The sequence below is a fragment of the Lissotriton vulgaris genome, chromosome 10 (genome assembly GCF_964263255.1).
Source record: "Lissotriton vulgaris chromosome 10, aLisVul1.2, whole genome shotgun sequence".
In the NCBI taxonomy this organism is placed as follows: Eukaryota; Metazoa; Chordata; class Amphibia; order Caudata; family Salamandridae; genus Lissotriton; species Lissotriton vulgaris.
This window is the reverse complement of record NC_141698.1, coordinates 484634596-484656567: the sequence shown is the minus strand read 5'-3', so window position 1 is coordinate 484656567 and position 21972 is coordinate 484634596. Positions and strand designations below refer to the sequence as shown.

Below are 21972 nucleotides of genomic sequence, written 5' to 3'. Positions count from 1 at the left end.
TCATCAATTGTCTTTCTACACTGATTCCAACCCTGCTTTTACATGAAGTGACTAACAGTATTATGGGTGTTGTAGTATTCCATGTTTAAGATTTAAAATAATACATCGTCATACATCCACATACAGGTTTGTTGGTAATAATAATATGACTAGGACCTTTAGGTGTCATTTTAAGTTTGACAGTAGATCTGTTGAAATCTCTGATTACAGAATGTATTAACTCAGCTACCCTTGTAGAAGACAAACATCAATTCTCTATATCTATATCTGCATGGTCCTTTCATGAGGCACTGCCACAGCAATGCCTTGGAAGGCAATGTCGCTTTCATGAGCAGCCAAGAGCAGCATGTGCAATTTCAGCAACCAGGACCCTTTTTATTCACTAAAGCCTAAAACTGTAAAATAATTTTAATTGCGCCAAATAATACAATGAAAAACCCCAGACACCCCTGCACCTATATTACTAGAATGGTACACCTTCCCTGTTTGTGCCAGAGCTCACCTTTAAACAGGTGCACCGGGCACAAACAGATATAGCGTGCCGATTATGAAGAACGGGGTTCCTTCAGGGCAGTCGCGAACCTGGGGGCATGGCATTCAAATCAAATATGAAGCGGATACTTCAAAGCCCCTCCATGTTTCACAGTGCAGGTGACACCCCGCGTACAGTTTCCAGAAGGATTAGAGCTCCCCTTTGCAGGTGGATGCACCGTATGACTGCATCCTCCTACAGGGGAATATCAGGGGGATCATGGGACCCCTTTGACCCAACCAGGGGGCTGCCCATGAAAGTGCGCCACCTTTTTGTGTCGCACTTTCAGTCACCTCCTAAGGGCATGTTTGCCTCTGTGGCCTTGTCTGTAAAATGCAGTGGGCCAAGAGGCAAAATGATTCCCTCATGCAAATGAGGAACAACTCTCATGATTGCACTGATGCTACATGTGCACCATTGCTGTCAGTATTAAAGAAGGGACCACACAAGCGTCTGTGGCGCCTTGTGTAATTCAAAAGAGCCTCAGGGACGCACAAAGCAGGTGTACACAGCCGTTGCGCCCCCAGACAGTTTCTGTAATACCGCCCAAGGAGTTTTGACCTGGCACATGTAAGTTATCATTAAATAATACTTTTGCGTTTAACATTCTTTCCCAACCAGTCTCAAACAGGCTCATAATGTATGTATACAGTCAAAGTGTAGGAGTGTGTGATATAAATTGACCAAGGTCAGAATATGCAACACACTATCTGTCTAAGCTTTGCACCAGTAAACCCAGAAGAGGCTTCACCTGCAAAAACATGAACATTTGTCAGACTCTTAATTATGCTAGGGTTTCACTGTTTTAATGGGCAAGGCAATATGCAAGTGTTGGAGGAACAATATCTTATGTGCCAAAGTCTATAAGGAACTGTATCCAGGTTGACTTCTTTTTGTGGTGACCCCAATATCAAGTATTATTTAATATTGTAGGGATACTGTAGAACAATGTTTACTGTGACCCTAATGTGTCCACATATGTGGGACATCATGTGGCTTTAAAGTTAATTATTGAAAAATAGATAGGCAAAAAATGTTAAAATCCACCATATCCACAGACATTTGTACTTACTACTTTCCACTTCTTCTTAAGTGCCTACAATTCCTTCAGTGTGGAGTCTGGATCCTGAGAGACCCAACACCTCTCTCCATGTTGTTGGGGCTGTCCATAGATGGAACAGACTCTCACCCCCAAACCATTACACCTCTTTTTGACGTCATTCTGTGAGTGTCAGACACTGAAGACAGCATTCAATCTATCCACTAATTTTGCCCTCAAATCCCTAAACTTGCTCATTTTTCTATTCCAACTACTCCAGCCAATTCTAGCTCTACTCTCATAATTTCATCCACCATTTTTGTTAGCTCATTCTCAAAAAAGTGTGGACTCTCCTGCTTGCCATGGGAGTTGTTTCTATTGTGGAACAACATATGTCTATGGTGTGAGTTGTAAACGTTTTTTTGATAGGGAGGGGAACCAGTGTTTGTAATTGGTAAATGTATGTCAGGTATATTTTGACTGATCATTTATTTAAGTTTGACAGATGTCCATTATACTTTTGGCTTTCCACCATTACCAATCTCGGTCACAATAGCTCATCTGCTAATTCTCCATGGTGGCAGACAACTCATAATTTGGCTTGGGCAGAGACTCGTGGAATTTCACAGAGTGAATAAAAAACGGTGTGAAATTCGACAGAGTTCCAAGAGCGACCGGAGTACTTTAAACTGCTAGAGGTCACGGCTTGTTATGCACTTTTTTACGCGAAGCTTCAGAAGTTCTTTGGGTAATGAATCACATCACAGACCGATGGGGTTAAAAGGTTGCTTTTATTTCAGCAACAACAATTCAATTCAATATTGCAATCAATGTACTTGTATGTAACCCCACCCCGCCACCCCTCCTTGATCCCCCATGAAATATCCCCATATCGATCTAACATGAATTTTCCCCCACATCGATCCCCCATGACTTTTTCCCCATATTGACCCCCCATGAATTTCTCCCCAAATTGTTCCCCATGAATTTTCCCCCACCTTGAACCTCGACCACAACCCCTTAGTTTTTCCCCCTTCCTACCTCCTGCCTCATTCCTCTGTCCTCTGTTTTCCCTCTGTCCTAAGTTATTCTGCCTGCCACAGCCCTTCCTGCCTGCCCCAATCCCGTCCAAATCTGCCAATAGGTAATGGAAGCCACCTTGAGAACCCCGGAAACTAACCCAAACTAAGGGGCAAATAAAACTGAATAAAGAGAGGGTGGGAGGGGCACTAAAATGGCAGTGCTGCCGCCTACCTTGCCTCAGGACCCCCAACTGGTAGCTTATTAGAACGTGGAGTTTGAAACCTCCACGTTCTAATGCAGGTGCCTCGCCTGCATGCGATCGCTCCGGGCAATACCATGCCTTAAGCAACCAGGGGGTGAACATTCTTCGTATGCCACCCCGAAACACCCCATGGGGCAATGAATCACATCACAGACCGATGGGGTAAAAAGGTCGCTTTTATTTCAGCAACAACAATTCAATACAATAATGCAATCAACAAACTTGCATGTAACCCCACCCGCCACCCCTCCTTGATCCCCATGAAATTTCCCCATATCGATCCCCCATGAACTTTCCCCCGTATCGATCCCCCATGACTTTTTCCCCATATTGATCCACTATGAATTTTTCCCCATATTGATCCCCCCTGAATTTTCCCCGGCCTTGAACCTCGACCCCAACCCCTTAATTTGTTCCCCTTCCTACCTCCTGCCACATTCCTCTGTCCTCTATTTTCCCTCTGTCCTAAGCTATTCTGCCTGCCCCAACCCTTCCGGCCTGCCTCAATCCCATCCAAATCTGCCACCAGGAATAAACTCTGTAAAGGCGTTTTTCCGGTCCCCCTATTCTTTGTGATTTAGAAGTGAAATATAAAATTCTATGCGTTATAGCAAGAATAAAATTACTTCGTAACTCAGCTTGTTGAAGAGCAAACTTTTAATGAGAAAATTCCCAGAGAAATACAAGAAAGCTCAAAACCTATCCAAGAAGGGAAAGCCGCTTATGAAGTCCCTCAATCCCTCTGATGTAGACCCAAAATGTAAGATAATTTGCCTTTAATATTCACAAGGTATAGTTCATTAGCAATAAAAGACAGGTGAGCCCTATCAGGCCTAAAACATTTAAAATCGTCTTTACCAATGTCATCATGTGATAGCCAGCTGATATCGTTAATGATGCAGAACTGATGAAGCTCTCTATTGAGCTTGAGCCTATCTCTGTCAATACCTGAAAACTTTTAGGCACCCTTCCAAACCCACCTTGGACCCCGAGCAGTGAAGACAATTTTTGTGGAAGGCCAATATGTAACGAACTTTGCCAAGTCAGCTTTAATGTCAAGCAGAAGTCCTAGGCCCGACAACTGTACCAAATCATTCTCGCCCAGATGAAGCAGTAATATCATAGAGGATAGCTTAGAAGAAGATAACTTGGATAAACAGGGTAACAGTTGACCCCAACGCATACCACTCTTAGCTAACCAGGTAATTTTAGTATCCTCAAAACTAAAACCCAAATTAGACTCATAGTGGCTCCTCTCTGCTTGTTTGGCTACCCATCTCATGAATGAGTGTCCGACGATCCAGACGCTCACCATGGATGCGGGAGAAGAGAGTTGACGACCTGGAAAGAAACTGATGTTAGCAAGACCAAAAAACGATATCTAAAATTCAGTCAAATCTCTAACATATTTTAAATAGCAATTTGATGTCCAACTGCCCAACCTTCGCAGCTGCTGTAAAGAAAAACTCCTTCTGACAGCTTCTGAAGCTGCTCCTATTCTAAAAGAATGGTGCCAAAATCTAAAGGGTTAAAAGCAAAGATTTTTTCAAGACCGCTAAAAGCTGTGAAGCGGTTAAGGCAGACCCAGTCTGATGCTGAAAAATAACATTATTTGGAAAACTTTCAAATTCTTTAAATTGTAAACAAGCTGACCATGGGCAGAGCGGACCGCCAAGCTTCCGCAATACCACAGTAGCCCCTTTTATTCTTTGGTCTGTTTTAGATGATTCTAAAAGAATACTTAACAAATTTGGTGTGATTGACACGTTGGAATATTTAAGCCCTTGAAGAAACGATTGACTTAACAACTCGGATATCTTAAAAGCTCCAAAGAATAACTATAACATGCAAAGTTTAAACAACGAAGCTTAAAATTTGGAATAACAAAGTTTAGGCAGTGTTGGTATAATGCCCTCCAATAAGGTATATGATATAGGTTTCGGCAGCACAGTTCCACGTCTCTTTATTTTAGACCAACCTAGTAAAATTCTCCTTCCCAACTCACCTAAAGAGGAGTCATAGCCCCAAAAGCACTTACCCTAGAAAGAAATGCCTGAAAGCTTTCCCACAATGGTGGTAGCAGATATATTCTTTTCAATGTTGCTCAGAACAAAATGCAGTATGTAATTCTTACATAGTAAAGAACCTACTTGATCATTGTTACGATAAACTGCACCTGACTGGAGAAATTCTGCCCAAGCCCTTCTGAAGGCTAAACGTGTGCTGATAGCAAGAGAGTATTCCACCAACATCTTTATCTTCAGTCCCCTAGAAACCATACCTCCTGAGGAATCTGAGTTTTCTCTGGGTACCAAACCACGGAATCTCTGCCACTGAGAATGAGATAATGCATCTGCTATATTATTGTCCAGACCAGGTATATGCTCAACTCTAAACATTATATTAAACATCAAACAACCAAGCATAAATCTCAGCAACAATTTAAGCAGACATCTCTCCTTCGCCTTTTGACCATTCACCAGATCAACTACAGTTTTGTTGTCGACATAAAAAAGCACTGACTTGTTTGCCAAAACGTTGCCCCAAACTGTCAAAGCTACGATCAGGGGAAAGAATTCAAAGAATGCAATACTGAGATTCTAATTAACCCACTTGTAAGACCATGGTTCAGTGCACCATTTTCCACCCAAAAAAAGTCCCAAACCGTTAGCCCTGGACGCATCAGAAAAAATTTGTACCGACCATACAAAGCTTTCGCCCAAAGACCAGGTAGGAACACCATTGAAGCCTTTAAGGAACATAATCCATACCTCGAAATCGGATCTCATGGACAAAGACACTCTAGCCCTGTGGTGAGGTAAGGAAACACCAGACATAGCAAAGCCCAACCTCCGGCAGAAGGATCTACCAGCCTTTACTACCCTGCAAGCAAAGTTTAGGTGCCCTAATAACCACTGCATCTCAAACAGAGTGAGTTTTGGTGACATCTACCATGTTCCAAAAAATTAATAATTACTTGCACTTTAATAACTGGCAATCTGGCTTCCATTTTCACTGTATCAATCTCAATACCTAGAAATATGAGGCATGTTGCAGGTCCCTCTGTCTTTTCTTTAGCCAGAGGCACGCCTAACTCTTGCATTAAAGATTGAAGGAAACGGAGTGCCTCGTCACACTGTGGTGATCCTTTTGCACCAATAAAAATAAAATCGTCCAGATAATGGGGCACCTGGGTATGACCTGACCTGAAGGAGAAAATCCATTGCAAAAAAGAGCTAAAGTCTTCAAAAAGCTTTTTTTTTTTTTTTTAATTTTTATTGAGCAGAGCACAGGTAAAGTACGATACAGACAATAGAATTTTAAGCAAAGAAATTAAATAAAAAAAACGTAAAAAAGCTTCTTCATACTAAAAAACAGAGACGAGGGGAAGCTCTTCAGCTGAATTTAGTCCGTTAGCAGTCAAGTTGTAGAGTATAAATACATTATAAATTTACAAGCAGAGTGCAAAATACGCAAGTTCAATCCTAAAGTGCAAATGCAATTACAATACATTCCAAACAAAGACAAAAAGTGCCCGTGCATTCGAATTTTCAAATAGTGCAAATTACGCCAAAGAAAGATTAATAGCTTATCAATTAAACCTGTCAAAAACTTAAGACTGCTAGCGTATATTTTAACTTAATATCAACGTTAATCTGAGATGTATAGTTTATTTAGTTAAACCCCCTCGTAGCCTCAAGAGTCTCCAGGTATTTCCAGTTATTTTCAAATCTCCTGACTGCACCCACCCTCATAGCAAAAGCTTTTTCAAAACTCCTTGACCTCCTCATTTATTTAGCCATTTCAAATGTGATGAAACTTCCTTTGTTTTCCAATTTTGGAGAATTAGTGAGCGAGCAATGACACAAGAAATAAATACAAATGTTTACTCAGCATTTTTAAGGAACCCTCTGTCCTTACTGATCCCGAATAGGGCCAACTCTGGTGTGGGAAGAAGTTTTTTACCACCCAGAGCCCCCTCTAAATCTGCGAAAATGGCTTCCCAAAAAGATGTAAGCTGGGGACAAGGGAAAACAATATGAAGCCAACCACCCTGGCTCTCAGCTTGGCATCTGAAGCCCTTATTCGCTACCTCAGGGAACCTTTTCCCAAGTGCCTCCGGAGTCCAATATGCCAACCAGCGGGACAAGAAAGCCATTCTCTTGAAATTGGCAGCACGCAACGATTTATAGCCCAACACACTTAAAGTTTCCCAGTCTTTATGTGTAAAGTTACATTGTGTAAGGGTGTCTATTTTGACTAGATGACAATCTATCATAGCGGCTTTCCCTTTGTAATGAAGCTTCTTGTACCAGTTCCCTATCCCGCTGATTTTAGACTCATAAAAAAGTATTGCCATCTCGTTTGTTGAGTCTAGTAAGCCGCCTATATCTTTCCTTAAAAAGTGAACAATTTGTAAATATTCAAGAAACATGGGTCTATCAGAATTACCTATTCTAGCCAATACTTCTTGTCATGTGATAATGCTATTATGGATAATAAAATGCCTTAACTCCCTAAATCCCAAATTCTCCCAATTTATTATATGGCTGTTTCTGATTTGTAGGCCTAAACAAGTACACTCTCGTAAGCTCAAAAACTTAGAGGCAGAGGAGCCAAGATTTTTCTTAAAAAAGGACTGCACTCTGATTAAGTAATCTTTCAGAGTCTTATATTGTGTCCTTTTTGGGAGCTTTGCAGTTTTTAAAAATACCTGGACTTGAGAGTCAGCCACCTGTAGCATTTTTTCTAAGAAGAAGCAGTCACAAATGTTTTTTGCACCTATCAGGCCTGCCATTATGTCAATAAAGACCGCATCATAATACGTTTTAACATGTGGCAGAGCCAGTCCCCCCTGTTCAGTTGGAAGTTGAATTACGGACAGCTTCACCCTTGGTGCTTTCCCACCCCAGACGAGCCTTCTAAACATAGTTTCCATGTCTCTGAAAAAAATACAATTCAATTTAATAGGAACATTGCAAAACAAGAATATTAATAGGGGAAGGATCGACATCTTAATCAAGGATACCCTGCCAATCAGAGTGAGAGGAAGTAAAAGCCATTGAGCAAACAGATTCTTAATTTTATTAATCATTCTCCCATAGTTGAGAGAATACAACTGAATATATTCGCAGGTCACATAAATACCTAGGTATCTTATCGGGTCTCGGCTGGCAGCCTGAGCGCGAAGGCAAGATGGAAAGAGGCTGAGTTTAGTATTTAGTGTGAGAACTTCAGTTTTCTTTGGATTTATTTTGTAACCTCCTATTTGTTCATAGGCCTTAAATTCCCTCAAAATACAATCTAAATTCTCTTTATTCGGCTTTAAATATAGGATAATATCATCCACGAAGAGCTTGAGCTTCGCCATCCCATGGATAGGGGGGAAATAGAAGGATTATTTCTTATTTTGATGACCAAGGGTTCAATAAAAAAAGTAAAAAGCAGGGGAGATAACGGGCAGCCCTGCCTGGTCCCGAGATTGACTTTAATGGAACCAGCGTTATTTGAGTTTATTATAACCTTCGCTGAAGCATCCTGATAGATATTTTGAAGCATCTTAATCACGTGTTTGGAAACCCAAACTGGCCCAGAGAATAAAACAAGGTTGACCAGTTTACTGGATAGAATGCTTTTTCCGCATCGACCATTAAGATGCAAGCAGGGGTTGAATTAATGTTGAAGAAATCCAAAACCTGAATTAAAAATTCAGTATTTGAGGCCATTGAGCGGCCAGCTATGAATCCAGATTAGTCGAGATGTATAACTTCTTGTGCAGCATACACAAAGCGACGAGCCCAGATTTTCATTAAGATCTTATAATCTGAATTTAAAAGGCTAATAGGCCGATAGGAGTTAATATCTTCGGGATTCTTATCTTTTTTAACAAATGATGCTAAAGTCTTCAAAAAGCTGACAAGAGACTGCACAACCCTTAGGCAAAACTTTGCCGACAAAGAAATGACCTGGAAAGTGCATGCCGAGTAATTCAAAGTCTTGTGGATGAACTGGAAGTAACCTAAAAGCAGATTTGATGTCACATTTGGCTAACTCAGCTCCTGAGCTGGCCTTCTTTACCAGATCAAGAGCTACATCCACTGAAGTGAACTGCACCACAGTGTCTTACATGGCGCTAAGATCATTCACAGACAAACCATGTGGCCAAGACAAATGTTGTATCATGCGAAATTCTCCCCGGAGTCTTTTTAGGAACAACTCCTAAAGGAGAAATTATAAGATTGGGAAGAGGCCTAGAAAGGAAGAGGCCAGCCATCCTACTCTCAGCAATTTTAAAGTTAATTTATGAATAGACCTGTGGAGATTTCTTTACAGACTTCATGTTTTGGGCAAACCTGCGGAGTCTAGGACCCTGATAAACGAGCTTAAAACCTTCTTTAACCCCTTCGAGGCTATTGACGAGCTGGGCTCGTCATCGCGCTTACCTGTCCTGCGCGGATGACAAGGCCAGCTCGTCACGTAACGCGGTAATTTTGAATTTGCCGCGCACAGCGGGAAAAGCCGCCGCAGCGAAGCGGTTAAACCCCACTCCAACTTCAAAGCTTTTTCCCTTTGAAGATAAATCTGAAGCCAATAACATAGCTCAGCGATATCAATTGGTGTAACTGCTTTTTAAGAAAGGCTGGAATGGGGCACCCCTCCCTCTACCTTGACTGATAGAGAAACTGGATTCTTGTTCGCTAAAACATTGCAAAATGGCATGTTTGTCACCACATTTGGAACATTCATGCCTATATTTGCATGGATTCTTCTGGCAGAAACCTTTGTTAAAATTCCAGCAGGCTCCTGTAGTGAACCTTGAAATTTTGCTCAAGTGCCACCCTCTCCCGGGGTGGGTCTGTTAAGAAAGGTCCGGAGACCAATAGCAAGCCCACTAGCAGTATGCATCGTAGGGGGAGGCCTCTGGGGATACATCCATTGCACCCATAATTTGTTATCCACCTCACCCCAAGGATTCTCTGGAATGAGGACTACACGGGCTCTGAACTCTTTGTCATAATGTAGCCAGGCAAAGCCTCCAAATTCTGACTCAGCCTTTCTAATTGTATCCAAGTATTTGAAAATTGAAACTGAATGATCTGGAAATCTTTCACAGTAAACACTTGCAAAAATCAGAAAGGCTGAAGTCCAAGAGTCAATATCAGTGGGAACCCTGGGTCTTCTAGCTAGCTCCCAAGCCGCCTTCCTAGAACCTTCTTTGGATTGAATCTCCCTGTGAAGTAACTTGAACACATCCACAAATTTTCCATTCCAAATTTTTTCTTTGGTATGCTTGTTAAGGTCTGAACCTAAGGGCATCGACAGCTCCACATAGGGAACCCTTGAGACCTTAGACTTTATCCTTACCCCTTGAGAATTTGTGTTAGACACCAACTATTTATCTTTAACTGTATCAGGATTAGGAGAAACTACATTCTGTAACATTGAAGGCAACTCACAACATCAACAAACCTTAGACTCTGAGGCCGTACTGATAACCCAGTCTACTTTACGCTTCCTAGAAACTGTCCTATAATGAATATCAATTAGTGACTCACCTGCTTGACAGGGCTTTTCCAGTGTTGAAAGCTTTTTCATGCTGGCGCCGTCAGATGCCTTGGAATATCGCTGAAAATCCTTCCAGCTCCTTTCATATGCTTTCATCTGCAAAATATTAGCTCGGGAAATCTTGTTAGTAATCCCTCCAGTTCGGAAAGACAAAGGATGTTAGACAAATCATCATTGCTAGCAAGCTCACCCTCTTCCAAATCAGATAACTCATCGTCGCCATTATCATGAACCCCATGACGAGCCCCACTTCAGGATGGTTGAACTCCATCACCCACACCAAAATCAAATTGTCTACAGTTCACCGCTTTTTTGAACTGAGAAAGCTTGTGGTCGGGTAAAGGCGTTGGAAAAATCACTTCAGGATTTTCCGTGTGGTTGCGACGAGGTGAACAGGACGCTTGAAACCTGTCAAAGGTGGTTCACTGCACCTGATGCCATTTTGCAGCTTTGAAGCAATGTTGGCCTGCAGGCTGCCACTACTTGCAGACTTGAGGGGTTCCCTGATATGGCCAGATACCTCAGAACTACTCTTATCCTCATTATTAATCCAAACCCACCTACCCAGCCTGGGAGGCTCACTACCTGCTCTGACAGAAAATGTATTTACGCTACCAGCCTCTGGGGCTGAAGAACTAACCTTAGCAATTAGTTTAACAGGCAAACATATGCTGTTTAAATCAGAATTTACCACAGAATGACTTCTTGGAACAACCTTTGAGGAATCCTCAGTAGATAAAGCAGAACTACTCAAAGATAAACTATCAGAGGAAATGACAGGTGAAAGGGCCTCTCACATGAACCAGAAAATATAGGCTTAGCCATGTGACATTTTTCTCCAAAAATAGGTATTTCACGTCTGGTAACCAAAGTTGAAGAAATAGTGTTTTGAACATTGCCAAAACTGGCTAAATGCAACTTACCATCAGGTGGCGCCAACGCCTCACTGTCAGCTAAAACCACCTCTTCTGAAATTCTAGCTATCCCTTTAAGGGAGGCTGTTTTTCTGACACATTTTCCTCTGACTAATCGTGTGCAAGCCCTGCCCCTCCCTTTTCCCACAACAGAGGCTTTATTCATAGCACTAGTGACTTTAACAGGCACAATGTCAGGGGAACTCTCAGACAAAGTACAAGCAACTACAGCAGCAGACACACCATCAGAGGAAGCCCTTTTCTTAAGAGAAATGCCAGTCGAAGCTTGACCTAAAAGACCAGGGGCCAATAAATCCTCCCTCCCAGCCTAGCACAGGACCTTGAGAGCCTCCCTCAATTTATCAGAGGCTTCAGAAATCCTTCAATAAACAACAATATAGAGGTCTCCAGGCCCCCTTCTAAAGGAACACACTGATGCAGGTTTGTGGGGGAAATGCTTATTTATTATACAAGTAAATGCGGGGAAAGAGCGCCGGGCGTCTTGCCAGGATCGTGCTCTGCCGGGCTCTGCACGGCGCGAACCGCCGCTCGCGCATGCGCAGTCCCGCGTTCTCTGCCGGCGTGTGTTATGTCACACGCACGCCGGCATTAGCTAGAACACTAACACCACATATCTCCTCCTATTACACAACGGATATTTACAGTTCAGTGTTCAATGTTGTCTCATTCAGTCTCTGAGGTGTGCAGGCCTGACTATCACTCTCCCAGCGCGCGTGCGTCTTATCGGAGCGGAGGCTTCGTGGACACCCTCGGGTGCAGGGCTTCCCACCTTTTCTCTCCCTTGACCATGTCCCATTCTCCTTGGTGTCGCCTCTTCCTTTGCTGATGTTTCCTTCACACACGTCTCAACTAGTTCTTCACTCTCTATACACGCATCTCCATCTCCCTGACTTTCGTCATCTGACTCTCTTTCTTCGGCTTCTCTTCCTTGTCTTTGGACAGAGGTGCAGTTTCCTTTCTCCTCCGGCCACTGCACGATTTTATTTATCTTTGCCATGCGATCCTGGGACCACACCTTTCCATCGCTAAGGAGTGCTGCTTAGTACTGTCTGTTTAACTCTCACCCACTCCCCTTTTTCCAAAGTCGCGTCCTTCACTCTCCTTCTCCTTCTCCGGTTGTGGTGTTCTGTGTACACTCTCTGGGACTTCTCCAAATTGTGCTGGACCACGGCAGGCGACCACTTACTGGTGACCGTCTTTTCTCTCCATACCACATTGTCTTTCGTGAACAGATGCCTGCCCCTTAGGATCTGGAAGGGACTGTACCCTGTTGCGGTGGGAGTGATTCTGTACGCCCACATCATTCTTTGAATTTCTGCATCCCAGTCTTTCCCTTGCATGATGGCTGCTTGAATTGACCCCATAAGAACTCGGTTAAACCTTTTCACCTGTCCATTGCTGGCTGGATGATACACCGAGGTGTGTTTGGACTTGATTCCGTTCCTCTCGATGTATCGGTGCCACTTATCAGATGTGAATTGCGGGCCATTGTCTGTCAATATAGTCCTCGGGATGCCTTCCCTTAGGAACACAGAGGTGAGGAATTTAATGACTACATCCGAGTCCATTTCTTCCTGCACATGCACTTCTGGCCATTTGGAATATTTATCCACCAGCACACACAAGTACTTTGCCGTTCCTTGTCCATCCAGTATCGGCCCTAGGATGTCAACAGCGAGATCCTCCCATGGATCACGGGGTTGCTCAAATCTCCCCAGCGCCAGCCTCATGGGTTTGAGTACTTTGTCTGACTCCTGGCATTGGTTGCAGTCCCTGACATGTCTCTTGATCTGGATGTCCATTCCTGGCCACCAGTACATCTGCTTCACCCTCGACTTGGTCTTCACAATGCCTAGGTGACCTTCATGCAGTTGGTTCAGCAAGGTTGAGACTAGTCTTTCTGGTGGCACCATCTTGTCCCCGCGATACAGAAATGTTCCTGAGTCACTCATTGATAACTCCTCTCTCACTTCGTACAGTTTCCTAGGCACCTCCTTTAGCCTTTTCTTTTCCGGCCACCCATTGACAAGGTACTTTTTGATCTCCTCCAAGTTCTCATCCTCTTCGTATGCGTGTGCCCACTCTTGTATGCTGATTGCTCTCTCCATGTCTTCCATTACTGCCACCATTTCTTCATTCTCCTCTATAGGCGTGGGCGCTTCTTCCATAGCTGAGGCCCTGCTGAGATAGTCAGCCACTTTGTTACGTGTTACCGGAATGTACTCTACATCGTACGTGTACTCTAGGAGCTTGAGGTTCATCTTTGCAATCCACGGGGTGGCAGTGGCATGCCCACTTGAGGTGAGTACCTTGACCAACGACTTGTGGTCAGTTTGTAGGCGAAACCTCGTGCCCCACAGGAACTGCCGGAACTTTCCCATGGCCCACACGACAGCCAGCATCTCTTTCTCTATTACGCTGAACTTCTGTTCAGTGTGCGACAGCGCTCTGGACGCGAAGCTGAGTGTTTCAACCGTGTTGTCATCTCTGTTGTGCGAGGACTGCCCCCAGACCTTTTTTGCTGGCATCAGTGGTGAGGATGGAGACTCCTGCTGGGTCATGTCCATGCAAGGGTACGACCTGGCTGATGTTCTCTTTCAGCTCCTCGAACTCCCTCTGAGCCTCGTCATCCCACTGGAATGACGCCTTGTCTCTTATCAGTTGTCGTAATCTGCGTTTTCGTAGCAAAATCTTGGACAAATTTGCTGTAGTACTCGGCCATTCATAGGAATGGCCTACTTCATCCTTGTTGTTTGGGGCTCTGGCTTCGCAGATTGCTTTCACATTGTCTTTCTTGGGAGTGATCCCTTGTCCGCTTGTCTTGTGCCCCAGGTAGGTGACGGACGACATTCCGAATCTGCACTTCTCCCATTCCGCCGTGAGCCCTTTCTCCTGTAGAACGCCTAGCACCTTGCCTAGCTTGGTATCGTGGTCCTTACGATCCTTCCTCATTACAAGGATGTCATCCTGGAAATACTGGATGCCTTTGACGTCTTTGAACAGGCGGTGCATGAGCTTTTGGAATGCCACTGCGGCCGACGCTAGCCCGAAGGGCATCCTGCGGAACTGATAACAACTATAGGGGGTGATGAAGGACGTCAGTTTCCTGCTGGACGGGTGTAGGTCAATCAGTTGGTATGCTGACGTGAGGTCTACTGTAGAGAACCATTTCACTCCCCTGGTTCCCGCCAACATTTCCTCTATCCTGGGGAGGGGAAACTTCTCCACCACCAAGCATTTGTTCAGCTCGCGCAGGTCCACACACTGGTGCACCTTGCCGTTGGGTTTCCTGGTGACCACCAAGGGAGCCAACCACTCTGAGCTATCGATCGGCTCAATGATCCCTTGCTCTTCCAGTCGAGACAGTTCTTGTTGCACTGCTTCTCTCACTGCTATGGGCACATTGCGGACCTTGTGAGATACCGGCCGGGAGTCTTCTCTGAGTACGATTTTATACATAAACTTCTCAAGTTTCCCCACTTTGCCACCGAAGATGTTGAGGAACTCTCTTCTCACCCTCTCCAGGTCTGGCAGTGCTCACTATCTGTCAGCAGTACTTGTTCTTTGCCTCCTGGGTCCAGCTTGATTCCCAAGTCTCCCTGGTCTCTCCATCCCAGAACTGAGGGGCCTCTCTCTGCTACGTACAGCTTACATGTGGCTGTTCTCCCCCTAAATTCGAACTTCAGGCTCCGGTATCCAACCATTGGAATCGGGTTGCTTGTGTACGACACCGGCCTTATGTCCGGCGGGTCTAGTTGTGGGCCCAGGGTCGGTCTGAATTCCTCTTCCCACACCGATCTCTGCACAATGGTATACGGGGATCCAGAGTCAATCGCAATTCTGATTTTGACTCCCCCAATTAACATGTCCGCTCTCGGTTTGTCAGAGCGTTGAGTGTCGATACCCAGTACTTGCTCCTCGATGCATAACACTCTGTCCTCTTCGTCTGACTCCTCATCGGCACCTTCCTCCTGTTGTTGGTGCGCTATGTATTTCACCATCGCTTTCTTCTCTTTCCTCCGACACACTTTCTCGTAGTGGCCTACCAGCCTACAGAACATGCACTTTGCACGAAAAGCGGGGCAGCGTTTATCATGAGCTGCATGGTTCGCACTTCCGCACCTGTAGCACGTGGATTTGGTGAATGAGGGCTGTTTCCCTGCTTGCCCAGGTCTTCCCGCCCATTTGCTGGTTCCGCCGTTGCCCCCGGCGTCATCTTGTGTCTACCCGATGGTTCCGTGTCATCAATTTTGTTGACCATGATCATTTGTGCACTCTCTTTTTTCGTGGCTTCTGCGAATCGCTTGCAGAGGTCAGCTTTTTTCACCATTGCGATTACTTCTTTTAGTGTTGCTTCGTTGTGAGCCCATAGCTTATCTTGCACATTCCTGTTGGTGGTGTGCATTATGATCTGGTCTTTGATAAAGTCTTCTTCCAGTGCCCCGTACTTGCACGTGACTGCTAGTCTCCTCAGGGCTGCTACGTAGTCGTCAACTGACTCTCCGTCGCCTTGTTTCCTTTGCTGAAAGTTGAATCTATCAATGGAGACGCAAACTGCCGGACGGTAATGGCCGTCTAGATCTTCTAGGGCTTGTTTGAAGACATCTGCGTCAGCAGCTTGTAGCGGCGTTGTCGCTATGTTCGCGAACACCTCTGGACCCAGGTTGTACAGTAATATCCGTTTCCGTCCTGCGGGGGTGAATTCGTCAGTGGATTCATCCTCCATGGCTTCTAAGTAGTTCTTGAAGTATTCCCTCCAGTCCTCCCACTTCATCTGTGGTTCTCCTGGCTTGGGTAGAAACGGTATCGGTGCCGTGAGTGATGATGCTTGGTTGCTCATTCTGGCCTGTCTCTCTGGCTCTTCTTCCTGATTCCTGGGGCTGCCTGGCGCGCTATTGCTCCCTCCCTGACTCCTGGGGCTGCCAGGTGCGTTGGCGCTATCTGCTTGCGACGTGGTGGGGCTGGGTACGCTTCTTCCCACTTCCTCGTGGTCACGCTTTTCCGCCAGGGCCTTGGTGGGGGGCGCTTGCGTGCTCCTACTGTGCTTCTGTGCAGGTTGCGGTGCTTCTTGGCTCTCAGGCACTCAGTATACCTGAGTGTGTCTCTGCGCCTCTGCCACGCTCTTCCCGTATGTCTTGTAGTGATTACACGCCTCCCTCCCTCTTCTGCAGGTAGGTGGTGTCGGTGGTTGTGTCCTGGGTCTCCCTGTGCCTCCACTATTCTTGGTCTTGCCGAACAAAAAAGGTTTTTTTCTTGCTTTTTCGAGTGGACAGATCCCACTCCTCGTCGCCACTGTAGAGGTCTCCAGGCCCCCTCCTAAAGGAACACACTGATGCAGGTTTGTGGGGGAAATGCTTATTTATTATACAAGTAAATGCGGGGAAAGAGTGCCGGGCGTCTTGCCAGGATTGCGCTCTGCCGGGCTCTGCACGGCGCGAACCGCCGCTCGAGCATGCGCAGTCCCGCGTTCTCTGCCCGCGCGTGTTACGTCACAGGCGCGCCGGCATTAGCTAGAACGCTAACACCACAAACAACAGCCCAAAAGTAATAAAAACTACCAAAAACGGCACTAAAATGGCCATGCTGCCACTTACCTTGCCTCAGGACCCCCAACTTGCCGCTAATTAGAACTCAGCATTTAAAACCGATGCATTCTAAAGCAGGCGCCCCGCCTGCGTGCGATTGCTCTGGGCAATACCATGCCCAAAGCAGCCCGGGGGTGGACATTCTTCGAATGCCACCCCAAACTCCCCATTTAGATTATGGATACTGGAGTTCAGAATGGGAAACAACCTTTACGGCGTGGGTTAAGCCACGCCTGCCGTTTCCCAGAAAGCTAAACCATGCATGCCTTAACCACCATATGCGTCAACCATGCATATGCATAGTTAAGGCAGTGTCTAGCTGTCCTGAAGGTCGGGGAGACTGACTGGATGCGTCAGAAAGCACACTTCCGAACGGGAAGCATACAGGAACATGGACAGGTAAGTGTGGCTGGGGCCGGGTCAGTTGTAAAGGGTTGGGTATTGGATTTAGGGCTTAAGGCAGGGATGAGAGAGTCGGGGTCATTTTTGGAACGGGCAGAATTTCCGGTCTTAAGACTCAGGGCAGTGGGAGGGGGATGGGATAGTTTTTTAGGGGCTAAGTTTGGGGAGTTTAGGGTTGAGGGTAGGTTTTAGGGCTCAGGGTAAGGGTGAGTCGGGGTAGTTTTATGGTCTGGAGAGGAGAGGGTTTTAGGCTTCAGAGTGGGGGTAGGGGAAGTTTTGAAGGCAGCACAGGGGTACATTTTAGGCCTCAGGGTGGAAGGGAGTTGGGGGTTGCTTTTTAAAAAAGGGGGGCAATTTTTTACGGCTCAGGGCAAGGGAGGGGTAGGGGCAGTTGTAAGGGTAGAACAGAGTTTTTCGCTTTAAAGACTAAGGGATAGGGGAGGGGTTGGGGTATATTAAGGGCTAGTTTTAGGGGGGTTTGGGGTGGGGGTAGGTTTTAGGGCTCAGGGTGAGGGGGTTGGGGTAGTTTAAGGGCTGGAATGGGAAGGAGTTTATGCTTCAGAGTGGGAGTAGGGGCAGTTTTGAAGGCAGCATATGAGTAAGTTTTAGGGCTCAGGGTGGAGGGGGGGTCAGGGAGGTATTTGTTTTAAAAAGGGGCAGGGTTTTAGGGCTCAGGGTAGGGGTAGTGGTAGTTGTAAGGGCAGGACGAGACTCAGGGCTGAGGTGGGGCGTGAGGTAGGGTAGATAGAAGCTCAGGGCAGAGGGAAGGGTCAGGCTAGTGGTGAACTGAACAACGTACATTCCCTTACCCAACATGCCTTTACTATGAAAATATGTGGTAAAGGAATGTCTGGTTAAGTTGCCTTCGTGGTTTGGGCTGGGTTGTAGAGGCACAGGTGGTTTAACCATAGGTGCCTCTATCATACAACTGTTCAGAATGGCTGCCAGTTATAAGTACTGTCACTTCCTTTAAAAAGATCAAACCGTGTACATTCTACGACAACAACCCACTGAAGGAAGAAATGAAACCCTACTCTCACTGCAGAATAGAAACATTAATTATACTCCCACTTTCTTTTCATGTTTCTCAACTTGTGGTCATGCCTGCCATGTAGTGGTGTTACAGAACACTAATTATTGGGCTATTTAACACAGAGCTGTAGTGGTGGAGGCCTACAGACAATCTGGGCACCCATAGCCTGGCTTGGACTAAGCATTGTGGTTTCTTCTCCTGTTGAGAAGTCAGTTCAAGGCAAAGTGAGTGCAGGCTGAAGAGGGTGCAAATGAATGAAGCTTTGGGCATGCCTTCACACATACTGGTGCAATCAGCCTAGATGTGAACTCAACACACGCACATTCACATGCAGACTTTGATCTATCGATAATAGCTTGCTATCTGCTGCCAGCACCGCAGGTTACTTGATTCTGCCTTGGCCAGGGCCGACGTCTACATTTCTCAGGGTCTGTGCGCTGCTCTGCTGTGCTCATACTGACCTCCTGACTTTTCTTACCTCAGTGCTAATGGGAGCACTTCCAACATAAGCAATCTACAGCTTGCCTTGCCAATTGCTATAGGCTGCAACGGCGGAGCAGTGTTATACATGAATACGTCATCTTTCTCCTGGCGTCCTCACAGTCTATATGCTGCTCCACTCCAGAACTAGGTAGCCAAACAACCACGTAAACAAAAGTCATAGGTGATGAACGGGTGACACTGCGCTGGCAGACTCCACTCTGTGGTGGTCGGCAGAGTTTTTGCAGAACTCTGCGCTCCAAGCAGAACACGGTGTTGGAAAACTCTGCGAATTCCACCGCCGGAGCACAGTTTACTGCCCACCACTACTCTGAATATGGGATTCAGTCTTCTGCCAGGTCAGCTTTGACAGACATTTCACCACCAACAAAGGGAGGTTGACCCACCGACAGAGGAGGAAAGGGCCACCAACTGACCATATCGACCAAACATGGACAATGGTCATCCTCCACTGTGATGGACAACAACGTTCCGTCATTGTGGAGGACATAGCCCATCCCCTAAACTCTTTTAGCCTCAAGACCCTTTTGGTGGCTTGATTTATTGAGATCAAAAATTCTCAAATTGGAAGCATCCTGGGAACATCTTATAGTATTGTCAGCATTTCAGAATCTTTGTTTTGATCCTTTAGATAAGGTCCCATAAACAATTCTGCCACTAAATGTGTTCTTTTTGGTGGTAATTACAGCAGCTAGGCATTTGGGAGAATGTATTTCTTTGATGTGTATACCTTAGGTCCAAGTTATATACCTAAGGTCAACTTTTCATTTAATCAATAGCAAGAAGTGATTCTTCCGGCTCAATCCACCATCTGATCCTGGTCCACAGGATGCGCACACGTGGTTTGAGCTGGCTAAATCTATCTGCAGACACCAGCCTAATTTAAACACTTAGATGATTTGGCAAACATTGTTACAAATTGTCTGAGACCAGGAAGGATCACTAAGTTAGAGAGGTAATTTCCTTGGTCATACACTCAGATGCCTTTGATTGTTTATGGTTCTAGTCAAGCGTGCTCCACTTGTAGAATGGCAGTCTCGCAAGCAGAATATGTGTTGGCTTCTGTTCCTGATGTCAGTAGCCACTAGGCCTACTTCACCTACATTTGTGAATGATTAATTATTGAATCTAGGCCAAAGTTCAGAATTATCCCATGCACTTTGTAACTACTGTATATTCCTTGGTAAATCCACCGTTACTTAGGACTGACAATCAACGTTACCTGTAATGTATCAAGCACATTTGTCTGTAGGGTTTAACTGCTATGCATTTGTCCTGTCTTTTGAATATTAAGATGTATGCCCCTATATACAATATGTGATTCTTTAATATATCGGTCACACACTTTTTTAGCTGAGTGTTGCTGTGATTATTTCATTTTTGATGTATTTCAATGTAACAGTGATTGCCACTCCTAAGTAACAGTGCATTTACCAAGGAATATACAAGTAGTTAAATATTGCATGGCAGAACCATTGTCTATATACTGTTAGTACTCCCCAGGTTCTGCATGTTACTGGGATACCCCATTGATATTAAGAGTTCAGAATTAGGCACAAACAATATGGCAGGAAAATCTCTGCCTTAAAAATTGTGTAATGCTTTTCTTTTTGATTTCTGAGTCTTTATATCTGATTTAAAGTTTGCTATGTGGTACATGACTTCGGTCTACAAACATGTCTTCTTTTAATTTGAAACAGTTTAAAATGTTGCAGAGAGGGTATACCACTTGAGTATACTATCAAATCATAAAGAATAGGAGATGGAATTGAGATGAGGATGAAATGGATAGTTTTCTCAATAGCAATCTTACATTCTCTGATTCACCATTTCTTGTCCCAATATGTAGATTCTTGACTACTCTCCCGAAAGATCTTCTCAAACTTTTTGTGCTAGGATAAAAATAGGATGGGTTGTGGCATTCCCCCCCCCCCCCCCCTTTAATATCCTTTACGGAATTGAGCCTTCTAGATATTTAGATGAAAGGGAAAAAAGAGCTAGAAAAATGTGGTGCAGATCAGAGAGGTGTGGCCACTCTCTTAAAGAGAAAGCACTGGGACAAAGAATGGAGAATAGCAGTAATGAAGATTACTGGTAACTAACATAGAATATATCTGTTCCTCTTCAACATTACAAGCATCGGTTCTACATTGTATATGCCTAGGGCATTAATGGAATGTATAGCCCACTCTAAAATACCAATGGTTATAACAAACTGCTGTATCATGTGCCTCAACCTAAGCATAGTGTAACGTTTTCAATTCAGTAAATGATTTTGCAATGTTTTGAACTACAATAAGCATTTAGTATCTAAGAAATGTTAATTCCTTATAATGAACCGTCAAATCAGGGCAATCCTTTATTCACCAAGAAATGAAAAATAGCCTTTTAAGCAGCAAATGTTATGTTTTTGTGTCTGACTACTACAGATGCTGGAGTACACCAAAGAAAGAACTGTGGAACTGTTTTCCAAATTTCTCGACAGTGGCGGTGTGTTACCGGAGGAGGAGGAAGATGAGGAGGAGGAGGAAACGTTAGTGCCGGTGAGTGGGCAAGCTTGTGTTATCAAATTGGTATTTACTGGCATACTGATTCGACTTATAAAATGATTTAGGACTGAGGAGAGAATGTGGCCTAACGGCTAGGGCATTCGACCTCAGAGCTGGAGAACCGGATTTGAGTCTCGGCAGGGACGCTGAACATTCTGTAATTCTGGGCAAATCACTTCATCTCCCCATGCCTAAGAAATCAAATGAATTTGTCCATCTGTAACATAACTGGTGCTCATGTAAAGTGCTCTGATAACGTTGGGTCTAGTTCGTGCTATATAAAGCTCCACACAAAGAAAAACATTTACACCACATGAAAAGGGTAACATAACTGGAACTATAATGATCTTAACAGTTTCTCTTTTTCACACAAAAATAGTCGACTTTGAATAACCTAAATGCTGAAAAACTGGTATCCTGACTTTGCTTGGTCCAAGCTAACACATTAATTTGACATGTACCCTGAGGTCTAGGTTTGTACATGATGATTCTGAAGTCTAGAACTTGCTCTGTGCCCTGAAGTTACACAGCACCTGTGATCTCTG

General features: G+C 44.8%; 1 protein-coding gene across 2 annotated transcripts in view; it reads left to right on the top strand.

Moving 5' to 3' along the window:
- The window catches only part of PDIA2 (protein disulfide isomerase family A member 2), an 885792-nt gene that overhangs the window by 785488 nt on the left and 78332 nt on the right, over positions 1-21972 (top strand). For both annotated transcript variants that reach the window (XM_086941341.1, XM_086941339.1), the window contains exon 10: positions 21308-21421. In XM_086941341.1, the coding sequence (XP_086797467.1) occupies positions 21308-21421 (114 nt within the window). The remainder of the gene's footprint in view (positions 1-21307; positions 21422-21972) is intronic.